This window comes from Lutra lutra, chromosome 11 (assembly GCF_902655055.1).
Source record: "Lutra lutra chromosome 11, mLutLut1.2, whole genome shotgun sequence".
Taxonomy (NCBI): domain Eukaryota; kingdom Metazoa; phylum Chordata; class Mammalia; order Carnivora; family Mustelidae; genus Lutra; species Lutra lutra.
The window spans coordinates 31,852,112-31,877,998 of NC_062288.1; the positions used below are offsets into that span (position 1 = coordinate 31,852,112).

General features: G+C 39.7%; 1 protein-coding gene across 3 annotated transcripts in view; it reads right to left on the minus strand.

The window, feature by feature from the left end:
• LOC125080471 (ATP-dependent translocase ABCB1) overlaps nucleotides 1-19,310 on the minus strand; it is a 110,130-nt gene extending 90,820 nt beyond the window's left edge. The window contains exons 1-4 of one of the 3 annotated variants that reach the window (XM_047694337.1): nucleotides 19,133-19,310; nucleotides 18,691-18,761; nucleotides 12,277-12,328; nucleotides 121-292 (exon numbers count right to left, since the gene is read on the minus strand). In XM_047694337.1, the coding sequence (XP_047550293.1) occupies nucleotides 121-292; nucleotides 12,277-12,328; nucleotides 18,691-18,755 (289 nt within the window). In that variant the 5' untranslated portion in view covers nucleotides 18,756-18,761; nucleotides 19,133-19,310. Of the gene's footprint in view, nucleotides 1-120; nucleotides 293-12,276; nucleotides 12,331-18,690; nucleotides 18,762-19,132 lie in introns of those variants that run through there. The other 2 variants (XM_047694335.1, XM_047694336.1) reach the window with 2 other exon arrangements.
• Between the last annotated feature and the right edge of the window lie 6,577 nt (nucleotides 19,311-25,887).

Genomic DNA, 25,887 nt, shown 5'->3' on the forward strand with positions numbered 1-25,887 from the left:
CAGATCCCTCCAACTTCCACACAGATAAACCCACTAGTATATTTACTAAGAGCTAAACATTGTTTTTAAGTGACAGATTTTTAAGTTTCCAATAAAATCAGTGCTGCAAATAATACTTACTTCCATTAGTTGTGTTTATGAAAGTTATGTTTCCTGGAATTCCTGCATTTGCAAAGCTATCTATCATGTCTCCAAACACCAGCATCATGAGGGGGAGTGCAGCTCCATGGATGATGGCAGCCATTGTCCCCATCAACATATACAACTTATCAAGCCAATTTGAGTAGCGAAACTAAAAAAAAAAAAAAAAAAAAAAAAAAAGGAAATGTAAAGAAGAGGAACAATTAGCACAGTTTTACGGATAGTTTGCTCTACTTTCCAAATACATACAAAATCCTAACATTTCTCATTTCTAACAATCCTAACAATCTTATTTCTACTACTACTACCATCCTGGTCCAACCTGAACAATTATAATAGCCTAATTCTAAATGGGCATTTGACTCTTCTACTGAGTTCTGACCTACTTCTTCATATTGGACTCAGTTTGTCTTCTTTTCTTATATATGAGGTTTGACGAGAGGGATGGGACATTCTGGAAAATTGTAAAAGTCTTTAAAGGTACAACTATAAAAATATGTATTTGTTCTTCTGATTTCCAAGGGTAGAAACCACTTTTCATCCCAATTTTTTTTTTAACCAAGACAAATTTTGACTGTCAAAGTCCCCTCTGAGGCTACCACTAAGGAAGTATTTTGCTGCTTTTTGAAAATTGCTTGAGTAAAAGATCTGCCACATAATGAAATTAGTATGAAGGTAAATTTATCTGAATACAATCAGGCCTCAATAGTAAGAAGGAAGGAGAAAGGAAGAATCCGTTATATGCATGCTTCCCAAAAAGAGATTTCCTTAAAAGGCAGAATATGGACATAATGCCTGACCAATGTAGATGTGCATAATCTCTTTAATCACAGGCAGGTCAAAAATAAAGACAGACTTCTCTGGATCCAGAAAGTGATGAGAACAGACAGTAAGGGGAATGAGCTCAAGGCTCTGTGGCAGTCCACTTGAGAAGAAATCAATACTTCTGCCATATTATTCAAGGAACTAGTTAAGGACTGAAACACAACCAAATGAAAGAAAACAGATGAAGCATTCTGTGGGGGTTTGTGGATAAACCCCAATGCAGGGGATTGTCCTGTGGATGCATGGGGTAGAGTCAGCAGGTTTGTAATCTAGAGGAAAGCGGATAAAAAAAGAATCACAGGTCTAGGCAGGGAACCTAAACCAAAATAAAAATCAAGATCAGGCAACATAAAAGACACATCAGCAGAAAGATTTGAGACAAGGAGACCGAAGCCAATCTTAAAGTTAGCTAAAAAGGAACTTACAGTAGTAACAACTAGGAATACATACAGAATTGACAAGTGGAAAAATAAAGAGCAGAACAGTTCTTGGCAGTAGTGACCAGCAGTTCATGAAGTAGGAAAGCATTCGTAAAGCTGAGCTTTAAAATTAGCAAAAATTCAGGGTGCCTAGGTGGATTGGTTAAGCGTTCAACTCTTGGTTTTGGTTCAGATCATGATCTCAGGGTCGTGAGATCAAGCTCTGTGTCAGACTCCGTGCTCAGTGTGGAGTCTGTTTGAAGATTCTCTCCCTCTGCCTCTCCCACATATTTTCTCTCTCTTTCAAATAAATAAATAAATCTTTTTAAAAAAATTAGCAAAAATTCAAGTTTGGTGGAAGAAGAATATCTAATATATACTTAGGTCTTTGCATTCAAACTTTTTCTAGGGATACCTGGGTGACTCAGTCAGTTAAGCATCTGACTCTTGGTTTCAGATCAGGTCATGATCTCATGGGTTTTGAGATTGAGCCCTGCAATGCGTGAAGATTCTCAACCTCTACCCCAACAGAGGCAGAGCACAAAGGCCTCTCTCTTTCTATCTCTTAAAGAAATAAATATTTTAAAAAACATTTCTAGCTCTTAGAAATGTAATAAAGCAAGCTCAAATTTGAGTTAATGACATATCCATAATCAATAACATCCTCTTCTTTATAAATTAAAACAGGGAAAATGTGTTTTTTGGCCCTTCTTTCATATTTCACTGAAACACAGGCTAAATTTTGTCATTATTTACTTTGTCTTAACTAAGCATTCATCTACCTCTTCAAAAAAAAAACATAAATAAGGGGTGCCTTGGTTAGGCGACTGACTGCCTTCAGCTCAGGTCATGATCCCAGAGTCCTGGGATCAAGTCCCACACCGGGCTCCCAGCTCCATGGGAGTCTGCTTCTCCCTCTGACCTTCTCCCCTCTCATGCTCTCTCTCACCTTGTCTCTCTTTCTCTCAAATAAATAAATAAAATTTTTTAAAAAAACACATAAATAAGGAGAAAGAGATGGACAGAAGCCATTTATTTTCTCTTAGAGACTCCTTTAAAGTGGATAAAATATCATATTCCTTAGTAGAGGAAGAGAAAATAGTTGATATACAAAGATTTCTCTCATCACCACTCCCACAGGATCTTTTACTACCAAAACTAGTCACTGACCATAATAAAAACAAGCAGGCCATGAATATAAATATTTACTCAATGCCTACCCAATGACTAATAAAAGACAGATAAATACCAAAGGTGTAAGTCTTGCTGTCAAAGTGCTCAAAAAGGAGAAGGAAGGCCAAGCAAAGAAGTATATGCAATCTATATACTGCACGCTAAGACAGCGTAGTGTATGCGGTAAAGCAGACATAAAACAGAGCGAATGGTCATTTCCTTCTTTGTGGAAAAGCCCCACAGAGGAGGTTTTTCATCTTCCCAGGCTTGAAAGTTTGGCCTGTGTTCAGAAGCAAGAAAGAAGGCGTTCCAACCAAAAAGAACAGGCGTCAGAGCAGTATGCTCAGAGAAGAGGGGGTATGTGGTGTAGAAGCAGTAATAAAAAGCTGACTGACAAAGAAGCACCCTTCACCGAGCAAGGGCAAACCAGAGGAGACAAGATGGAGGGAAGGGACACAGGAAATTTCTTTTTGCGCTATTTGATGGCTCATCCTGGAAATGCTATCCGAGAACGCTCATGGAAGGAATTCTGAGTTTGGAACGCAGTTTCATGCTACTAGCGTATATAGCAGAAGTCATGCAAGTTGGATAAGATCATCCAGGAAGAGAAAAAGAGTGACTGGGGTTAAGAATAATTTGAAAATGAAGTAATTGAGACAGCATGTTGACTGTCCTTTTGATGATCCCGGGACAAAAGGAAAAGCAAGAGAGTGGACACCCAACAGGAAAGCAACATCGAGGATAGACTAGTTAATGAAGTCTCACACATGTTTACAGGTACATCAGTCACAGTGGTGACTGGTGAAAAAACAGGAAGGAAACTGAATTGGGCAACATCCTACAGAACAAGGAAAAAAAAAGTTTCAAGAACTTGAGTAGATGGATCATTAGTGGATCTTATATCTAATGGGTAAACAAGATACCCCCACGATGCCCCAGCATCACTCATAGCTTCAAGGGGGTACAAGTCCTTTCACAATGGAAGGGTTCACTATGTCATCACCTTAACCAAGTGATCAAATTTAGTATTGTAGAGAAGTCAAATATTCTGACATTTGATATTTCCAGATATGATGAGACACGAAGCACACAGCATCCCCCACACAATCTTCTTACCGCAAAATATGTAATGTGAATGTATTTATAATTTTCAGAATATTAAAAATGTAAGCCACAGAAGAACAAGTGAAATGATGCCATAGGAAAGCAATAAAAAGAGTCTAGAAGATGAGGCATTCTACAGGACAAACAGTATAGTCTTTTCAGCATGCCAATGTCATTTTGAACAAGAAAGCTTCTAGACTTGGAAAACACAATATCTAAGTGTTGTCACTGACTAGATCCTCTTTTAAACAAATCAATTGTAAAAGACATTTCTTTTCAGAGATAACAGGAAATATTTGAACGTGAACTGGACATTACATAATATTAAGGAATTAGTACTCGCTTTATTAAATTGAACATTGTGTTATGTTTTATAAGAAAATGTCATGTAGGAAAAATTTTGAGGTGTGTCAACAGGCAGCTATGCAAGAAACATCACAAAATCTATGATTTCAGGTGAAATGGGAGGCAAAATGTTAACAGTTGTTAGATACAGACAATGGGTATATGAGCGTGACTTTTATTGTTCTACTTTTCCATATATCTGAAAGTATTCACAATAAAACTTGGTAAAGGGAGAATGGTTCTTAAACAGGCAAAGCTTGAGCTTCATCTCAAGCTAGAAGGAACAAGCTAAGAGTAGGCACAGAAACAAACACGTTTCCAAGAACAAGGACAAAGCAGACAGAGCTCAGAACCTCATGTTTATTTGTGACAGGAGGCAAGATTGATTTCTGGAGACAAAGTAATAAGAAGATTTGAGGAAAGTAGTAACATAAGACTGAGTAGCACAAGGGCCTCAGTTTAATGTCTAGTTCTATCACTTAATAGGAAGGGAAGTTTGGGGAAAATAATCTCTTAATAATACCTCAGTATCTACATTTACAAAATGAGGAAAATATTCATATAGGCAGCAAGCCTCACATGGTGGTTGTGAGGATGAAAATAAGAAATAAACTTTAATTAGGCACACAATATAATATAAGCAGGTACTGTTACAGGTTTAGGAAATGTAAAAATTAATACGACTGTTCAGTAGTTTACAGTGAAGGAAACGAAAAAAATGTTGTGATACATCAGGTAAAATGTAAGACAGAGGCTTAAACTAATTATAATCAGAGCCCTTCAAATATAAGGAAATGTAAGATGTTTGGCTAGATATTGATAAGAAAGAGAGGAGGCCTGCACCCAAAACTATGTAGAAGGAAGGCTGATACATAAAGGCGAGTGGGTTAGGTAATATTCAGCAGGCTTGATGGTTAACTTGACTTACCATGGTGCCTGGGTTGGAGAAAGAAGTCAATGAATCCATTAATTTATTCATTCATTCAACGTTCGAAAGATTATTTGTTAAGAAACTAGTAAGGCTCATGTTTGGTTCTAGGTACTCGCAACAACAGTGAAAAAGACAAGCTCCCTGTCCTCATAAAGTATACACTCAAATGCAAATAGTAAGAGGGGGGATTGATGTATTCAATATTCACTCAGTATGTAAGTACCTAGTAAAGAAAACATACAAAAACTCCCTCCCTCATAGAGCTTAGACCCCAATGACAACAGAGTCAGCTGGCTTAGCCTGCCTGGTTAGGGACTGCCTCTCTGAGAAGACAACATCTGAGCTAAGACCTCAATGACAGGAAGGATATAGTTAGTTTCTTGATGATCTGGAGACAGAACATTTCAGGCAGGAAAAGCAAATGCAAAGGTCCTGTGGTGAACAAAAGCTCTGTATATCTCAAGGACCAAACAGAATGATCACTGTGGCAAGGACAGAGTACAGGAGATTTGTCTGCAATGAGATCAGAGATGAGCCAGAGGACAGATTACACAGGGCCTTTCCAGCCAGATGAATGAGTCTGGGTTTTACTCTAAACTTCCCAACTAAATACAAAGGAAAGGCAGGAACTGAGAAGATTTTATGTGGCTACCATGGATAGAATGGCTTTCAGAAGAGCAGAAATGGAGTAAGGGGACCAGCAATAGAGAGTGGTTGAGAGAGCAAAGCCTTGACCAGGTGTGGTAGGCAGAATAATGCCCCTGCTCCATTAACAGGTCCATATGCTAATCCCAGGAAACTATGAATGTTTCCTTACATGGTAAAAGGGACTTTACAGATACTAAGGATCTTGAGATAGGGCCTGTATTATAGATCCTGTATTATCCAAGTGGACCAAATGTAAAAACAAGGATACTTATAAGAGGGAGTGGGGGGTGGGTTGGGTTCAGACTCAGCAGGAAAAATGATGACTGAAGAGGTTGGAGGGATGCAGGAAGAGGCCTTAAGTCTAGGAGGGCAGGCAGTCTCTAGAAACTGAGAGGGGGGAAGGAAGCATTCTATCTTGAGTCTCCAGAAGGGATCCTGCTCTATTGACACCTTGATTTTAGCCCAGTGAGACTTCGGGTCCCAGAACTATAAGGTAATAAATTTGTGTTGTTTTAAGACACTAAATTCGTGATGCTTTATTACAAAAGCAATAGTAAATAAGTACACAAAGTCCAAAAAGGATAACAAAGACAAAAGGAATCAAATATTGAGGCTGAAAAGTTGAAGACTGACACCTTTGAGTTTATAGCTTCTTAGATGGAAGTCCTCCCAGGTGATAAACCCAAGGTCCGTGTTCACAAGTATAATTTACTAGAGCAGGAGTGAAGGCTGCTGGAACTGAAAAGGTCAAAGAACATCAGGCCAAGGAGTCATTATTAAGGTTACCCAACGAGAAGAATGATGAGAGCATAAGTGAGAGAAGTAGAAGCAATTACATGCCAACGTCCTCAATGGAGGAACAAAAGTAACTACAAATGGTAAAGGAAACCACTGCAAATGGATAGAAGATACTAAAACTGTGTGGAATGAAACTGAAACAGGTAAAGTTTTGCATGAATTTGGAAATGTCTATGTGAAAGGAGATTATGCTAAGTGAAATAAGTCAAACAAAGAAAGTCAATTATCATATGGTTTCACTTATTTGTGGAACATAAAGAATAGCATGCAGGGCATTAGGAGAAGAGGAAAAGTGAAGGGGGAGAATCGGAGTGGGAGATGAACTATGAGAGACTATGGACACCGGGAAACAAACAAGAGTTTTGGAAGGGAGGGGGTAGGGGGATGGGTGAACCTGGTGGTGAGTATTAAGGAGGCCACAGTTCGCATGGAATGCTGGGTATTATATGCAAACAATAAATCATGGAATACTACATCAAAAACTAATGATGTACTCTATGGTGACTAACATAACACAATTAAAAAAAAAAAAAAGAAAGTATGAAAACGTCCACTCCATTACTGAGTCGTGGGTTCAAGAACCTTAACCTCACAAACTAAGAGGACAAAAGAACAAAAGACATAAGAGAGGAGTGTCTGGGTGGCTCAGTCAGTTAAATGTCTGACTTTGACTCAGGTCATGATCCTGGCCGGGGAGGGGGGCGGGTCACGAGGGTGGGGTGGGGTGTCCTTGCTCAGTGGGGAGCCTGCTTCTCCCTCTCCCTTTGCCCCTCCCCCTGCTCATGCTCTTTGTCAAATAAATAAACAAAATCTTAAAAAAAAATTTAAAGAGAGATAAGAGCAAAATCAGCAGATTATCGCATCATGGACACCAAGAGATGAGCATGGTGGAGAGATCAAGCACTACTTAAAAAGTCAAGATGGAATCAACACATGTCTACTGACTTTGGTGAGCGGTAGGAACAGAAGCCAAGTTATAATATGTTAAGAGATGAATGCAAAGTAAAACTAACACAAGTAAAGGCAGGCCTGTGTGCGAAGCAAGCAAGAGAGGAGTGGCTTGAAGGATGCTGTTGGGGAAAGTGAAGACACCTCCCATGTAAATGCCAACGGGAAAGACCCAGAAGGGAGGGAGAGACTGTAGATACAGAAGAGAAAGGATAATAATAATAGTAATGTAAAGTCCTTGAGAAGGCAGAGGATGTGGGACTCAAGGTACAAATGGGTGAGTTACTTTTTTTTTTTTTAAGAGAGTGTGAGAGAGTGTGGGGGTGGGGAGGGGCAGAGTGAGAGGGAAAGAATCTTCAGCAGGCTCCACACTCAGCACAGAGCTTGACATGGGACTTGATCTCACGCCCCTGAGATCATGAGCTGAGCTGAAATCAAGAGTCGGGTGCTTAACTGACAGAGACATGCAGATGCCCCTGATGAGTGATTAGTTTTAAGAACCAGATTCTTGGGGCGCCTGGGTGGCTCAGTGGGTTAAGCCGCTGCCTTCAGCTCGGGTCATGGTCTCAGGGTCCTGGGATCGAGCCCCACATCGGGCTCTCTGCTCAGCAGAGAGCCTGCTTCCCTTCCTCTCTCTCTCTGCCTGCCTCTCTGCCTACTTGTGATCTCTGTCAAATAACTAAATAAAATCTTAAAAAAAAAAAAAAAGAACCAGATTCTTCCTCTGTTACCTTAGGAGGAAGGAGGAAGGATCTGACCCAGGGAGAGACAGGCTTGTATATTCTGTTTGTGAAATACAAGAAGAGCTCATCCACCAAAGGGGGAAGAAGAGAAGTGGGAAATTTGAAAAGTGTAGAGGTTTGACTTAGCCAGTGAGAAGAGGAGGGGTAGGATTCTGGCTGGGAATATACCTGTTGTGAGGTGTGTGACAACGATCAGGCGAAAGAAAGCAAGAAAGCAGACCGTGATGCTGTTTGGATAACATGTAAAAGGATGTTTTTAGTTTGAGCAAGAGAAGCGGCTGCTGGAAAAATGGTGGGGCAATGGGCCAAATACCCAGAGAGAATAGTGAGCAGGTTGAAAAGAAAGGAGATGGCCAACTGATTTAAGCTGCTCTTCCAATAGGTCACTCCAGGGGCACAACAGTTTCAAAACACAATAAAGGATATAAGTGTACAAGCAGATGGCTGGTGTGAAGGGGGGAAATAGATGATTGTACCTGTGAAAGTCAAGGAGCCATTATCCAGAACACCATAAAACTTATGCAAGATAGTAGGAGCTCTGAGAGCGGAAAGGGAGACCCTGAGCCTGGTGCTAAAGTCTCCAATGATGAATGACCAGGTGGCCAGAAGATAATGGCATAAAGAAAAAGACTCTTTGATTCCAGGCAGATAAAAGCTTAACCAATCATAAACTATCATAAATAATTCAAGTTGTTAAAGGCTCTAGCTCTGGAGGGGTACTTGGGTGGCTCCGTGGGTTAAGCATCTGCCTTCAGCTCAGGTCATAATCTCAGGGTCCTCGGATCCTGCGTCGGGCTCCCTGCTCAGTCGGGATTCAGCTTCTCCCTCTCCCTCTGCCCCTCCCACTGCTTGTCTATGCATGCGTGCTCTCTGTCTCAAATAAATAAATAAAATCTTTAAAAAAAAAAAAAAAAACCCTCTAGCTCTGGAGTAAGCAGATTGTGGCAAATTCTGGACCTGCCCTCTTACTAGCTACGTAAATCTGTGACTGTGAGTGGATTGCTTAACTTGTCTGAGTCTGTTTCATCATCTAGTGTAAGGTCAATGCAACCTCGTAGGTTATTGGGTCACTGTGCTTAACAAGTCCGTGGCACAGAGGAAGCACTAGATAGGTAATAGATCTATTTTAAAAAATTAGTTTTTCAATAAGATGCATGAAGTAGAACGTTCAGAGTCGAAACCACCGCACCTTTCTGGCAAGAGCATGTAATCTTTCAGGAGTGCTATGTGTAGGAACCACAGCCCCACTGGTATTTTTCCTGTCCTGATTTCCATCTGTTCCGTTTCCTTACTTGCCTTGATTTTATTCTACTTTTATGTTTCTTGTTCTGTTGAAACAAGGCCCAGTATTTTTAAAAAATGCTTGTAGAAAAACTTGAATATCACCTACCTCTTTTTGATCACTTTCTCAAGACTGCCAAAAAGTCTCATAGTAGAAGTTAATACTGTAAGCTGAAGACTTGCAGTTTCGAAAGACCTGTATTCAAGGCTGGCATCTAGAGGGCATCTAGAACTTGGATTTGGGGTTGGGGTTAACTGATAAAAGTGGCCAAATTATTTGGCATAGGTGTTCTATGCTGAATACCTGCCTTCCTTCTATGAGTCTGGAATTCTGGTATATGCCAAGCCTATATGATCAGCCCCTAGCACAAATTTTGAGTGCTGAGTTTCTAATGAGCTAGTCTGATAGCATTTCACAGTTGTCCCAATTTAAGTGTCACTCCACTGGGCAAAGACTCAGGGGAGCTTATGCCTTGTTTCTCCTGGACTTCTGCCTCGCTCTTTTCTTTTCCCCTTTTGATTTTGCTTTGTATCCTTTTGCTGTAATAAATCGTAGCCATGAGTATTATAAGTAGGACAATATGCTGAGTCCTGAGTGTCTCTCTTCTGAGTGAAATCATCGAACCTGGGGTCTTGGGGGGGCCCTGACACATGAGTTTTTGTCTTAGCTGATAACATCAGCACTATACTGTGAAAAGTTCTGAATGTGTCCTCATGTCTTTAAGTTTTACATACAAGTTCAGTTCAGTTTTCTGTGTCAGCTCCTCAGGAAAAAGACATGAGGAAAAGCCACATAAATAACACAACTCTTCCTCAAAAGGCTTGCAGTATATTCCTTGTATGCTATCCTGAGCAATGTGATTGAGAACATGAAGTTCACAGGTCTGAATCCTGGCCCTGTTGTGTACCGAGTGGGCAAGCTAGTATGTCTGGACTCAGTTTCTTCACCTGAAAGATTAGAGTAATAGTAGTATGTATCTCAAAGGGAGTTGTAATAGTTAAATGAGTTTTATGTACTTAGGACAACACATGGCATATAGTATTGTATGTGCTGTTATTCCCTCACACTTAAACTCCAGATTTTTACTCTTCGGTGGCTTAAATTGTATTGATAGTATTACCTCTCTATATTAGATTAGATTTTCTTTTTTTAAAAGTTTTTTTTTTTTTATTTGACACAGAGAGAGACAGTGAGAGAGGGAACACAAGCAGGGGGAGTGGGAGAGGGAGAAGTAGGCTCCTCATTGAGCAGGGAGCTCAATGCGGGGCTGGATCCCAGGACCCTGAGATCATGACCTGAGCCGAAGGCAGAGGCTTAATGACTGTGCCATTCAGGTGTCCCTAGATCTGTTAGATCCCTAGATCTGTTCTAAAATGAGACTTTTTTTTTTTTAAAGATTTTATTTATTTGAAAGACAGAGATCACAAGTAGGCAGAGAGACAGGCAGAGAGAAAGGAAGGGAAGCAGGCTCCCAGCCAAGCAGAGACCCCGATGCGGGGCTCGATCCCAGGGTCCTGGGATCATGACCTGAGCTGAAGGCAGAGGCTTTAACCTACTGAGCCACCCAGGCACCCCAAAAATGAGACTTTTTTTTTTTAATTTAAGCTACAAATAATAAAAACTAAACCACAAAAGACAAACATTTTGGTCTCAAAATGACAAAACTGAAATTAAATCTTGGGAATAGACCAAATATATATATATATATCTTTTAACATAAAAGATTCTTTTAATAAATAAGAATGAAGTATAAAACAAAAACTGCCCCTTGGTCACCTGAGTAGTCTTTTTTTTTTTTTTTTAAGATTTATTTATTTTAGAGAAAAAGAGAGGGCAAGCATGAGCAGGGGAGGAGCAGAGAGAGAGGGAGAAAGAAAATCCCAAGCAGACTCCGAGCTGAGCATGGAGCCCAACATGGGGATCAATCCCAAGGCCCTGAGATCATGAACCTGAGCTGAAATAAAGAATCAGACATTTAACCTACTGAACCACTTGGGCACCCCCCACCCCCCATCGGTGTCTTTTTGAGAATGACCCAAACATATAGTTTCATTCCCAAAATATTCCAAAGAAAGGAGAGATAGGACAAAAGGTGAAACTATAGCCAGAGCAACTTTATGGCAAGAAGATGACCATGTAAGATTTTATAGTCAATTTGCTAATATCTGCTTTATAAGACAGCCTACCCCTCCCCCACCACCAACTTTTAAAAAACATCTGATGTGTTATGACTGAATTATAAAGTATGTACTCACTGCCAGACTTCGTTTGTTCAGTAGTGTTACAGGTTCTTGGGAAAGAATAAAAGAAGGACCCAGGTAGAGAGAGACCATCATCCATCCACAGCTTTAAATCCCTATCTTATTCCAAATCTGACACAAGAAAAATTTCTAAGCAATGACCATGCAACCAGAAAATGAGATGAAGAATTTTATAAAGGTTTTCAAATTAGAGATTATTAGTTATTCAGCACAGAGAAATGATGATAGGTACTAGGTTCATAGTCATAAATAATGCATTGCTAACTTCTGTTTCTTGGGTGCCTGAGACTTTGACCTCAAACCTGCCAGAATTTGAGAGCCAATGATGACAAGGAAACTTGTATCCTGTTAGAACCACACTCTACCTAGTGGCTGAGACCAATCACAGGAAAAGTGCTTGCATAGATAACAGACCACAAGCCACATAAAAAAATTAGCAGAACACTGAAATGTAGGCCAAGAAGAGTAGCTGTTGAGGCTCAATCATAATACTCCATGACTGGCATTCCACTGAAAACAAGCTAACTTAAACCTATTCATTTCACCTTTTCATTAAGATATGCTCCAAGACAATTATTATACCAGATGAAATATCTCTTTTCTAGGGAAGAAGTCAAATTTCCCAAGCAATCTGATCACTAAGTAAATTCAGACTCACCATTGCAAACATACTGACAGTTGGTTTCTTTTCTTTCTTCTCCTCTTTTTTACTGAAAAATAGTAATAGGATTACACAAAACTATTAAAATTACATAGATTTTTAAATGACCAAATGAACATAGATCCTATATTTAATAACAAATAAGACAAAGAAACACATCTATATTATTCCATAAAAACATATGTTAATAGTATGATCCCATTTATGAAGTTTAAAAATATTTACATGTATTTTAGAAATCTGTATATGTGATTATCACTGGGTATTGAGATTTCTATCAAAATATTTTCTTCTTTGCACCTTTGGTATTTCCTAATTTTCTATGATGAATCCACAGACATACAACTTTTGCAATTATTAAAAATAATACTAGGATGCTTGGGAGGCTTGGATGGTTAAACATTTGATTTTGGCTCAGGTTATAATCCCGGGGTCCTGGAATCAAGCCCTGTGTTGGGCTGCCTGCTCAACGGGGAGTGTGCTTCTCCCTCTCCCTCTGCCCCACCCTCCTGCTTGTGCTCTTTCTCTCAAACGAATAAAACCTTTAAAAATAATAAGAACATAAGAGAACTTACTGTTTTCATTCTACAGTCTCCAATGTACAATGGTTTGACTTTTGGATGCTGAGAAAGGGTTATGCATCTACTTCCGGTAAGGAAGCTGGATGTTTTCCCTGGGCTACCAATATGCAGTACAGCACTCTCTCGATGCTGGGCAGAAGCAGTGACTGACAGCTCCCCGTCAGCCATGAGATCAAAAGGGTAAACAACCCATACACTTAAAATCATTCTGTACCCATACAACCATGCTGTTTTTCAGTACAGTATTCAGTAAATTACATGAGATATTCAACACTTTGTTACAAAACGGGCTTTTCGTTAGATGATTTTGCCCAACTATAGGCTAATGTAAGTGTTCTGAGCACATGTAGGGTAGGCTAGGCTAAACTATGATGTTCAATAGGTTAGGTGTATGAAAGGCATTTTCAACTTATGATTTTTTTTTTTAAGATGTATTTGTAGGTAGAAGATTTAGTGATTAAGAGAAATTTGGATTATGTAGGATCCAGCCATTTGACACTGGACATTGTAAAGGGCAGTGTCTTGCAGGAGAAGAGAGAAAGGTGCTCTCTTTGGCTCTTGCCTCACTGAAAGTTTCAGAGGTTAGGGACCAAGTCTCTCTTGATTATCCTTTAGTTCTAGTTCAGCCCTGTGCCTTCTGTCGAGCAGATGGTCAGTAAGTATTATTGAACACATAAATGCTAATCATAAGATGCTGACTATGGGTTTGGGTTGTAAAAGGCCTATCTAATATTTTGACAGCATTTCTTTTTTATGTTGTTCCTTTTATCAGGAGAGAAGACCCTTTACAAAGCATCCCCAGCCTGTTAGACCTTAATGGGGGTAACAATTAATACTAGAACAGCAAAAAGCAAAGTGTTGAGAGCTCATTACAGATAAAAAGGAGCTCTGCTGTATAACTTTCATTTGAGACTTAAGGCAGCCAAGATTCCGAGAGGGGAAGTGATTGTGAGCTAGACCCAAGCCCTGCACTCTCCCACTGGGCCCCAGGGCTGCACTTGACTGTTGTTGACTGGTTTGAGGGAAGAGCATAGCCTGTAATGCCCCGCGCCCCGTCTCCCCCCACCGCCGTTGCATTCTGCTCAAGTCTGGCTGCTCCTCTGTTGCCATCTGGCTCCACAGAGCCTCCTGGAGGCTTGGTCTTTATGTCTGCTGCCTTCTGGTCACAGTCAAGGCCTTCCTTGATCACATCAACTTACGATATTTTTAACTAACAAAATGGGGCTGGGGGAAATACCTAAGTTAAGGAAGACCTGTAATTAGAAAATCACTCATATTCTCCAGAGTTAATTCTCTTAATCATCATCTAAGCAATGCTAGCAGTAGATATTCTATCTACATAGATATACTACCTACATATTATCCTCAGTCTTTCTACGAATGGAGAGTGGTGGCAATCAGAAGCTGGGCATAAACTAACCTAAGAAGAAAGGTAATTAAATCATTCTCTATCAGTCAATCTAATTCTGAAAGGAAATCTGGAGCCCTAAATGTACCATTAAGGCAATAAATTCAATCTAGAAAAGCTATGATCAAAAAAGATGGTCTGTAAACTGTCAGAAAGCTGTCCTCAGGAATAAGAAGGCTGATTACTACTTTGAGCCCAGATTCAAATGACTCTAGCTATAAGCTGTTTTCCACTCTGTGTAACAGCCACCTAGAACATGAAAGCCAACTGACCGAAAGCAGCCTCTGCCTCTTTATTTTCATATGTGCAAACTAAAGACTATTCCAGAGAAGAATTACATGATTTTCATACAGATTTTCAAGTTCAAAAGTAAATTCGTCTTTGTCTTTGTTCTTTACTCTAAGCGAGGTCAAAGAATTGAAGAGACTTCTAAAGGAAAAAAAAAATCCACAGCTTACTCCATATTTGGCTTTAAAGTGATGTTAGACGGACATGAAAACACACAAAATACACAAACATAACTCTTCAGAATTGGTCCCACCCTATTCCCAATAAAGCATGGTTTCAGTATCTCTGGAACCAGGATGAGAGGAAAAAAGCAGTCACACATAATTGAATTTTAGCTCCAAGCCTTTTATTTATTTTTTCATTCTCTAAAACTGCTCCTACTCTGGAAATTTTATAATATTTCAAATACTGGCTAAGTAAACACTTCCCATACCCATTCTCATTTAATCTTATCTCAATCTCTGTGAGGCAGGCACATTTTTGTCCTTCTGTCAGAGCTGAGAAAACTGCAGGTGAAGAGAGTTCAGGAACTTGCCCAAGGTCACACAGCTGGAACAAAGCCAAGTTTAAACGGAAAAGCCTGTCCCCTAAACATTAAGCTACTATTCAGGGCAACCTCAGACTTCTAGGATACTGCATTATATAGAAATACATTTCCACATTGATATCTCATCCCTACTAGATCATTAATTTATCCTCATCAGCTTGAAACGCAGGACTTATAAAAAGCAAGTCTCTTATCAGACCTTTAGAAATACATAGATTCCAAATGATACTATCACCCAACCAATATACATATTAGCAAAGCCACATGCTTCCTTTTAATTCCAAATTAGAACATATAGTTAAAAAAAAAAACTCACAGAACAAGAGATAAGATTTGTGGTTATCAGAGGCTGACAGGGCGTGGAGACGAGAAGAATTTGATCCAAAGTTGCAAAGATAAGGCTGTCCCAGTGATGTAAAGTACATCAGGATGAGTAAAGTCAACAGTGCCATATGATACATAGGAAAGTTGTTATGAGTAGATCCTAAGAGTTCTAATCACAAGCAGAAAAAAGTCTTTTTCGCTTTTTTTTTTATTGTATGTGTATGAGATGCTAGATGTTAACTAAACATAGTGTGATAATCATTTCACAATATACATAAGTCACACCATAAAGCTGTATACCTTAAATTTACATAGTGCTGTATGTCAATTATATCTCAATAAGACTAGGGGAAAATATATGGTTATACCGAGAATAATTAAAATCAGTGATGATGAACACAGCTTAGTAAGAATTTCTCACCTAAAAAACCCACAATTTTGTGTTTAAAAGAAGTCTATAGGCATGGTAAGAAGCAATAATAAAATGAAGGTATGAGCAGGCTCCAACACATGTCTTTACCATCTCCTTCCACGTAACCTCAGTACTTCTTACTCCAATATCCCTAAGTGGTTGAGTATTTTTTAAAAAATATTTTATTTATTTGTTTGACAGAGAAAGACACAGCAAGAGAGGTAACACAAGTAGGGGCAGAGGGAGAAGCTGGCTCCCTGCTGAGCAGGGACGCCCAGTGTGAAGCCCAATTCCAGGACCCTGGAATCATGACCTGAGCCAAAGGCAGATACTTAAGGACTGAGCCACCCAGGCGCACCCCCTAAGTGGTTGTATATTAAGGACATAGTTCTTTAAGGTATCAAACAAAACAAACAACCTAAAAACAAAAAAAGCAATATCTCCCTTCCACTATGCAGAGGTTTTTTCCTTTTGTGTATATGAATATTTTCATTAGGAAAACTTTAAAATAGAAAAATTGAAAAAAAAAACACTGATAATGACTACCCACACAAAATTCACCTAGACTCAACAATTGTTCACATTTTGACCATATGTTCTTTATCTGTGTAAGTAAGTACACATTATCATCATTAATATTTTGCTGAGCCATTTGAAAGTAACTTGCAAACATCGTGGCACTTCACATTTTCCTACCATTTTCACATTTCAGAAAATAGCAATTTTTATATCAACTAATATCCAATCTACTGTCAAATTTCCTAAGAATGTTTTCTATAGGTTTTTCCTTTTCTGATTTTGAACTTAGATATAATCAAGGTTCACATATGATATTGGATGGTTTTGTCTCTTTATCTCTTTTCTATCTTTTTTTTAAAAGATTTTATTTATTTGACAGAAAGAGCTCACAAGTAGGCAGAGAGGCAGGCACAGAGAGGGGGAAGCAGGCTCCCCACTGAGCAGAGAGCCTGATGTGGGGCTCCATCCCAAGACCCTGGGATCATGACCCGAGCTAAAGGCAGAGGCTTTAACCCACTGAGCCACCCAGGCGCCCCAGTCTCTTTTTTTAAATCTAGAAGTCCTTCTGCTGCCTCCAACCACATTGACTTTTTATAGTAATAAGATGTTTTGTAGACTGACCCGCATCTGGATAGGTCAGTGTCAAACTGAGTCCAAATTGGGATGTGTGTAAGTATAAAATGCACAGCTGATTTGAGAACTTGGTATGAAAAAGAGAATGTAAACTGTATTATTAATAATTCTGATTACATATAGAAATATTTTAGATATTCCAGCTTCTTTAGAACATACTTTCAAAATTAATTTCACTTGTTTCTTTTTTAGTTTTTTAATGTTACTACTAGCAAATTAACAATTACAAATGGGGCTTACATTATATTTCTATTGGACAGCATCAGTCTAGAAGCTTGACAGGGTTCAGACCAAAATGTTTTTGCAAACATACTTCCTAGGTGGTGTCCTGTCACTAACACAGGACTCCACTATGAGTGATACTAGATCTGATCACTAGGTTAAGATCGCTAACTGCAAAAATCTCTCCACTGAAAATCCTCACTTTCTTTTTGCCTAGCAAACAGTTGGGATAATTCTTAGATACAACTTTTCTCCAAATGGTTTGAGATCCATAACAACACTTGCCTAGTCAGTGATAACAATGCAAGTTCCAATAAGTTAGCTGGCATTTTTCTGCAAAAAATATTCCTTTATTCTCACTACCTTTTCCCACCTTTTTTGTTTTCCTCTTCATTTCAGAATTTTATTAAAGATTCATGGACTATACTGTATACAGTATTTCACAATCAAGTACAGTGAAACCAGCTCTTGTGTTCTTTTTGAACAACAAAATAGTCCAGGTTCATTTTTGTATGTGCCCCCCCCAATCCCAACATACATGGTTGTAATAATTAGCCATTTCTCCAGGGAGTACAGCTTCCATTTAGTGAGGAATGGTATTCAGAAACCAAGATCTGGCACTAAGTGTACTCACTGCTACTGTCCCCTTCAGTGGATAGAAAGTGAACTATTTTAAAAAACTCGTGAGTTCATACTGAAGTACAGTTCAAATTTAATATTGTTGTTAAAACCTTCTTTGCTGTCCCTACTTATATTTTTCTTTTACATTGAAAAGCTTGGTTCCTAATAATAATATACTAACTTCTTTTAGTTTTTTTTAATTATTACAATTTACAACTAAGAATGAACCTATGGAGCAAAGTTTAAAATTTCCTGTATGGACACTGTGATCAAAATTTACTTAACATTTCCCTATGTGGTTCCATTACCAATGATTACACACGAGGCTAGCAGCTTCCTTGATCCTGCAGTCTTCTTTTTTCAGAATTTATTCTACAAGTGTCAGATATGCATTTCCTTTAAAACAACAACAACATCAACAAAAACCCACGTTTAACTCCTACATGTGGTTTTTGGCTTTCTGTCCCATCTGCCATGCCACAAACATGCAATGTTTCTGTGACCAGAATGTTTGTTTTACCGGAAGCAAGAGACTGGACCACGGAGCAGAGCACAAGCAGCACATGTCCGGGGACGTGGGCGAGCAACAGCGCTCATAAAGCAGAAAGTTCATGAACCACAGAAAAGGATGTGAGAGCAGTGGCGTGTCAGGGGCAGGAAGGCTGAGAAAGAAACTCGCCAAAGCCGTGGGAATGCGTAAACGCTGTCCTCCGCTCAGCCAGTGAACTTCTGCAGAAAAACCATTTGCGTTTAAGGTTAAAAATACCATCTTCTTTTATTTCAGAGCTGGAGACTAGAAATCCATCTCCCAAATTTCTCAAGCCACGCACAGTATGAAAGTGAAACAACTGGCTACCTTTTTTTGCCCATTTTCAAGAAGTTCTTCTCTGCTCTTCCATTACGGCCACCTTCAGGATCCATTGTGACCTGAGGAGAAACCACAGGCCATGGGTCAGATGGGGAACCCGCAGGAGGCGGAGGTGACAATAGTCCACGCTGGCAGCTGGAGGGCTTCGGCGCATCCTGGACTTTGGCCGACGCCTCCGGGGCTCTCGGTCCGGGCTCCTCTCGGGGCGGTGATGTTGTCCCGCGCACCTGCGGCTGGCTGGGAAACCCGCTCTCCGGACCGCGCCGGGCTGGGGTGCTCCAGGAGCGTCCCAGGGGACTTGCTAAGAGGAATCTTCCCCTCCCTCCTCTCCGAAGCCCTTCTCCCACGGAGACCCAACTCAGGAAATTGGGGAGCCCGACCCTTCCTGCGAACTTGTCCCCATCTGGCCCTCAGCTTCGCTCGCCCCTACCTCGGGCTTTCCTTCGGACCATCCACCAAGATGTCAATTTTGGAAGAATTGAGATTGTAAAGGAAAAACCGGTCAGACACGAACAACGAACGGACTCGGCTTCTTATAGCCGGGAGGAGCGGCTGCTCGAATGCGCCCGGGTTTCCTGCGTCCCTGGGAGTGAGGCGAGAGCGCACAGCCCACACCCTGGCGCTCCTGTGCGCAACCAATCAGCCTCATCACTCTGGCTTGCTCTGGGCCGTGCTAGCCTTAATGCTGATTGCAAAACGAGTTACGTAAACGGGCTGGATTTGCGGGAGGAATGTCCTCTCCTTTCTCTTGCTCTTCAGTAGAAGAACCACGAGAGAAATGCGTATCAGCTGGATCATGGGGGACACTACACATTTATAGAGTCATATCTCTACATGTCTACATAACGCTCCATATCCATGGAAATATTTATATTCATCAATTTCTTGATGAAACCCAATTACTTCCATGGGTCTCGAGTAGATAATAGAAATTTTCTTTGCCATTGCATCTAATACCGTTGATAAAACAATCTCTGACCTCGTCCATTCTGTAGTTAAGGCAAGTTAAACTTTGCTTTCTAGCAGCACCTGGAAAAAAGCCAGGTGAAAATTTTCTCCCAAGTCTTTCTTCACTATGTTTGGCGGTTTCTGAGGTGTAGCTGTTCATCTTTTATTTGAAGATAAACGGAAGGAGAGAGGAAGATTTTTGAAGTAAGTAAATAGAAAACGGACATTTCAGAGTAAAATTAATATTTAGAAGTATGTGACCTTTACAGGTTTTAGCCATCAGATCAATGCCCACGTTTTCCCCAAGGCATTTCTAACCTGATATTTTAATTCGGATTATTTTTAAAAAGTGTCGTACGTTAGCATATTACTTTAGTTGAAATCTAATTCCATATTTACTGCTACCGTTTACTATTTTTTCTTGTCCACTGTTTTTTTCTCACGTTGATGAAAAGTAAGTGCAATCTTCACAGGAAGAATTCATAAAGCAGTGTTAACTCACATAAGAGCTTTTCTTCTTTTTTTTTTTAAGATTTTATTTATTTGACAGAGAGAAATCACAAGTAAGCAGAGAGGCAGGCAGAGAGAGAGGAGGAAGCAGGCTCCCTGCTGAGCAGAAAGCCCTATGTGGGGCTCAAACCCAGGACCTGGGATCATGACCTGAGCCGAAGGCAGCGGCTTAACCCACTGAGCCACCCAGGCGCCCCAAGAGCTTTTCTTCTTATAAGCCTAGGGGAAATAAATGTTTTTGTCACCTTTAGCCTTCATTCTCTGACCTACACCTGTGCCTCTCAGCCAGCTGCAAAAATTTAAAAGAAGAAAACCTATTTAATTGCATAGTGTACTTTTTCTACCTTCTTTAAGAAAATCATACTTCAGGGGCGCCTGGGTGGCTCAGTGGGTTAAAGCCTCTGCCTTCGGCTCAAGTCATGATCCCAGGATCCTGGGATCGAGCCCCACATTCGGCTCTCTGCTCGGCAGGGAGCCTGCTTCCTCCTCTCTCTCTCTCTGCCTGCCTCTCTGTCTACTTGTGATCTCTCTCTGTCAAATAAATAAATAAAATATTTTTAAAAAAAAAAAAAGGAAAATCATACTTCAAAGCCCTAATTTTCTTTCCATCTTCTATTCCAAATATTCCATGCCATACTCCGGTTTCTCTTTAGATTGTATAAATCTTTCACCTTTTACCAAATATCCTCTGAATTGATTTTTTTTTTCTTAGCCATACAGTCAAGTTTCTTTGCAAGCTTTAAATTAGATTTTCTACCAGGCTACAAATTTTCTCTATGTTGTAATTGGATATGCACGTGACAACATGGGTTCACTGGTTAAAGGCCTATCACCAACCCTGTGGTCCACCTGGAGTAAATGTATAAAGCTTTCATCTTTTTCACATCCATTTTTAATTTGATTCATGATTCTGTTCTCTGTTTCCACTGTTGTTTTACTTTGTCCCACCTTTAGCTTATGTGGTCTTCTTATATTTTATGTATCCATGGAAATGGCCTTAAATCCTCCCTAAAACAATGCAGGATATTTTTTTAAAGTATAATATTATGGTAATATTATGTCTACAGGCTTGAGCTTCAAGTGAAAACCTCTATCAAGAACATAAGTACTTTAAGGAATAGCCCAGAGAGGATATTTTTTAATTTTTAAATTTAAAAAAAATGTTTAATCTAAATTCAATTTAGTCAACATGTAGTATATTATTAGTTTTTTTTTCATTTTTAAGTGTATTATTAATTTTAGGCATAGAATTTAGTCTTACTAAATTCATCATTTGCATATGACACCTAGTGCTCATTACCTCAAGTGCCCTCCTTTATGCTCATCACCCAGTTACTCCTCCAGCTCCTCTCCAGCAACCCTGTTCCCTGTAGTTAAGAGACTCTTATGGTTTACCTCCCTCTTGTTTTTATATTATTTTATTTTTCCTTCTCTTCCCCTATGTTCATCTGTATTGTTTCTTAAATTCCACATATGAGTGAAATCATATGGTATTTGTCTTTCTCTGACTAACTTCGCTCAGCATAATACCTTCTAATTCCATCCACATCATTGCAAATGGCAAGATTTCATTCCTTTTGATGACTAATATTCCATTATATATATGTCATATACATAAAACCTCATATCTTAATCCATTCATCTGTTGATGGACATCTGTAGTCCAGAGAGTTTTTAACAAAGCTCTCTTTTTCATATATATATATATATATATATATATATCTTTGAGTTTTTTTCACTCCACTGCCATGAAAATATAGATCTACAATATGATGGACCTAAAGCAAAGGACTATTCTAGCTACTTCTGAGCTGCAGTTTTGCCTTCTTTAAAATGTCAGACATTTCTTCCCAGTACTCCTGGTAATATCTAACAGCTGAACTTGGCAGTTCCTTCTCAAGCTTCCTTGATTTCCAGGGAAACCCAAGTCTTCCCTCACACAGCTTCAAACAAGCAGCTACTTTTCCTTTTAGAAGTGTGCCTCTCCATAATTCTGCACCTTCCTGTCCTCCACCGGCATGCAGTCCTTCCACCAGCTTGTCTCTGTTCTCCCAGCACTCAGTGTTTGTGTCCCTGCACACCCTGTGGGATTAATAATACTGGCTAACATATACTAAGCACTGGCCATGTACCAGGAACTGCCCAAGCACTTGAAAGAGATGAACTTGTGGGATCATCACCAGAATCCTATGAAATAGGGACTATGACTTGTTGCTCCCATTTTACAGGGAAGAAATTGAGATTTGCTTTATTTTCACATAGTTACCTGATTGGTAAGCAGCTGACTCAGCTCTGGAAAGCAGTCCAGCCCCCCTAATTACACTCTTAATCACGAGTCTACATTGCAGTACACTATTATAGTGCACTTGTTTGCACTGCCTTTTGAGGCCCCATGAGACATTTTCATCTATGACACTTTCTTAGAAAACCTGCAATGGCTCTGTACCACCTCCTATAGCATATCTAAGACTTTCCACCAGCTTTGGGACCATCTTCATCTACCTCACTTCTTTCTAGTCTCTCCCTTACCCCCAGTACGTACATAACATACATATACACGTACATACATACATACATACATACATACATACACATTTGTTCCATTTCAGCCTCAGATGATTGACTCTCTTCATCCTCAGTGGAAATCTTTCCACATGTAAATCTGCAACTAAATTGATTTACAACAGTTACCATCTTCAGTATCTGACTCCACTAAACACTTTGGGATTTAGAGTCAGAAAAACAGATTCAGTTCCATTTCTGCTGTTCTGTTGCATAAGTTTGAATGGGTTACTTAACTTCTCTGTCCTTCAGTCATGTCTTTGTGAGAGAGGGGATAATAATGGTACTGTATGGTGTCATGGAAAGATTAGGCGATCTGTGTATTTAAAAGGCTAGTACATCACCCAAAATAGCCCCAAATACTCAACAGTTGTTATGCATTTATAATAATACTCCTTCTCGATTGATTTTTACCTTTCCTTAGCACTCTTTAGCACTCATGTACGTAGCTACATTTATTTATTCTCTATTGCTTTCAGTAGAGTGACAGAGAAAGGAAATCCAGGTATGAATAACATTGTACACCTTCATGGTCACTGCCCCTTGCATCTGTCACCATGAATACTGAATACTGCAATAACTTCAAAACTGGTCTTTCTACTTCTACGTTGACTCCTATTTAACAGTCTTGCTCCACCCTCTCATCCCCAAGTTCTACTGCTAGAGACTAAGTCAAGTCAAATTCTGTCACTAGCCCATGGTTTCCTCTCTTACTCAGACTAAAATACAAAATATTTCTCATGGTCTGTAGTCTCTGTGTGATCCGGCTTCCTCTCACTTCTAATCTCTTCTCCTATTATTCTTCCCTCATTCTGTTCCAGTCTCATCAGCCTCTGCTCTTTGTTTTCTGGCTTTGTTGTGTTTTTTTTTAAGATTTATTTATGTATTTGAGAGAGAAAGAGAGTGTGTGCGCGTGCACGTGCACGAGCCAGCATGGGAAGGGGCAGAGGGAGAGGGGAAGCCAGCTCCTCACTGAGTGCGGAGCCCCACGGGGGCTGATCATCCCACAACCCCGAGATCATGACCTGAACTGAAACCGGGAATGGGAGGCTTAACCGGCTGAGTCACTCGGGTGTCTCTCATCAGCTTCTATTCTTTTTTCCCCCCAAAGACTTTATTTATTTGTTTAAGAGAAAGTACGATCAAGGCGGGGGTGGGGGTGGGTGGGGCGGGGGGTGGTGGTGCATGCAGAGGGAGAGGGAGAGAAGCAGGCATCTACTGAGCAGGGAGTCCAAGGAGGAGCTAGATACCAGGTTCCTGGGATCATGACTCCTGGGATCATGACTCCTGGGATCATGACCTGAGCCGAAGGCACCTGCTTAACCAACTGAGCCATGCAGGTGCCCCTCATCAGCCACTGTTCTTTGAACATGAAAGTATGCTCCCACCTCAAGGCGTTTGCACATACCATTACCTCTGCTGAAAACTCTCTTCCCCTAAGACAGTTGTACAGCATGACTCATTTCCTTTTTTTTCAGATCTTTACTAATATAGCACGCTATATTGCTTAAAGCATCTTGGTAAATGCTCATGAAATAAATGTCAAATAAATGAATGAAAAAAATAAATGAGCCACTTGACTCAGGAATGTGTGGACTAAGTATAAAATTATATAAAAGTTTTTGATTCTAAGATAGAACATTGTTTTTAAATTGTATGCACCTTAAAATGTTTCTAAATATTTGAAAATAATTACACTTATTATAATTACACTTATTGGATTGTTTCTTCATAGATCTGGGCTTCAGTTCAGTCAACATGTATTCCACAAACATTTCTGAGTGCATGCTGAATGCCAAACATTGTGTTAATTATAGTGACGAATGACTTAAACATTATATTCTGCCTTCAGGGAGATTGCAGGTTATTTTATTGGTAGATGTTCTGCTGGCCCAGATGGGCTGGGATTATGTGTTTTACTTGTTTGTTTGAATAGGGGTCGGTATAGTGCTTTTCTAATAGTGAGGATTCCATTAAAACATCATCAGGCTAGATGACTTATTTTCTTTGAAACTGTTTGCCTTCCAAATAACATGAACCCCTTCAGAAATATACCTTTCTACCCTACCTCAAGCAAAACAAATATGCCAGGATCTACCAAACAACTCAATCTTACAAGTGAAAAGTACTTTGCCATGTTAATTAAGTCCCATAAACAGCGAGTTTCTCCTGGTGCACTGAAATATTACATATTAGATGTGGAAGGCCTACAGTATTTTAGCTACTCTCATTAGTTCTCCTTATCTCACAGCCTATTAAACAATGCACAAGTAAATTTTAATTCTAACTCTTTCCTTTTTAATATCAGCAAATGTGTTGTAAGTAAATGTTTATATTTCTTAAATGTGAAATTTTCAAAAGCTTAGCATTCTGCCTGAACAAAAAAATCCATTACATGTGTTTCTATTAATTAACAAGCTTTGAGTAAAAATGTGTTGTGAAGGAAGTGCAGGCTCTCTGGTGGTATTTTCAGATAAATATTTGTATCCTAGCTCCTTTAACCCTTTATTATTTTCCCAAGCTTCTCTTAAAATTTGTCTTTTATGCTTTCACCTACTTTCCCTTCTTCTCCTAAGAAGGGAATTCTTAATTCTTCAGAAGTTTCTTCCCATCCCTCTTTTGTTATAAATCGTGTGTTTCTTTCCCTGATCTCTCCAATAATTCATGTCCCCTATTTCTCCTTGTCCTCTATTTCACCAATCTGAGTCTAAGTTGAAAGTTCAATATTGTGAAAGAAGAAATAAAAGTTTGTGTCAATGAACTTAATTGACCTGAGTCAGAGAAAGAATATACCTGAAATTTCCAGTCCAAAGATCAAGACAAATGATTCAGTTGTGGCAATAACAATAAAGGGTGAATATATTCTCCACCCACTTAGGAGCAATTGCTTTTTTATGTATGAAAAATATGTGACTGTCTTAATGACAAGGGAATTGAATGCCTGTGTGTGAACACGTTGGATTATCTCAGATAGCTTCTATGCACACGTGCACTTAAAAAAACAAAAGCAAGGGCATCGGGGTGGCTCAATTAGTTAAATGTCCAGCCGCTGGCTTTGGCTCAGGTCATGGTCTTAGAGCCATGAGATCGAGCCCTGTGTCAGGCTCTGTGCTGGGCCTGGAACCTGCTTAAGATTCTCCCTCCCTCTCGATCTATCCTCTCCTC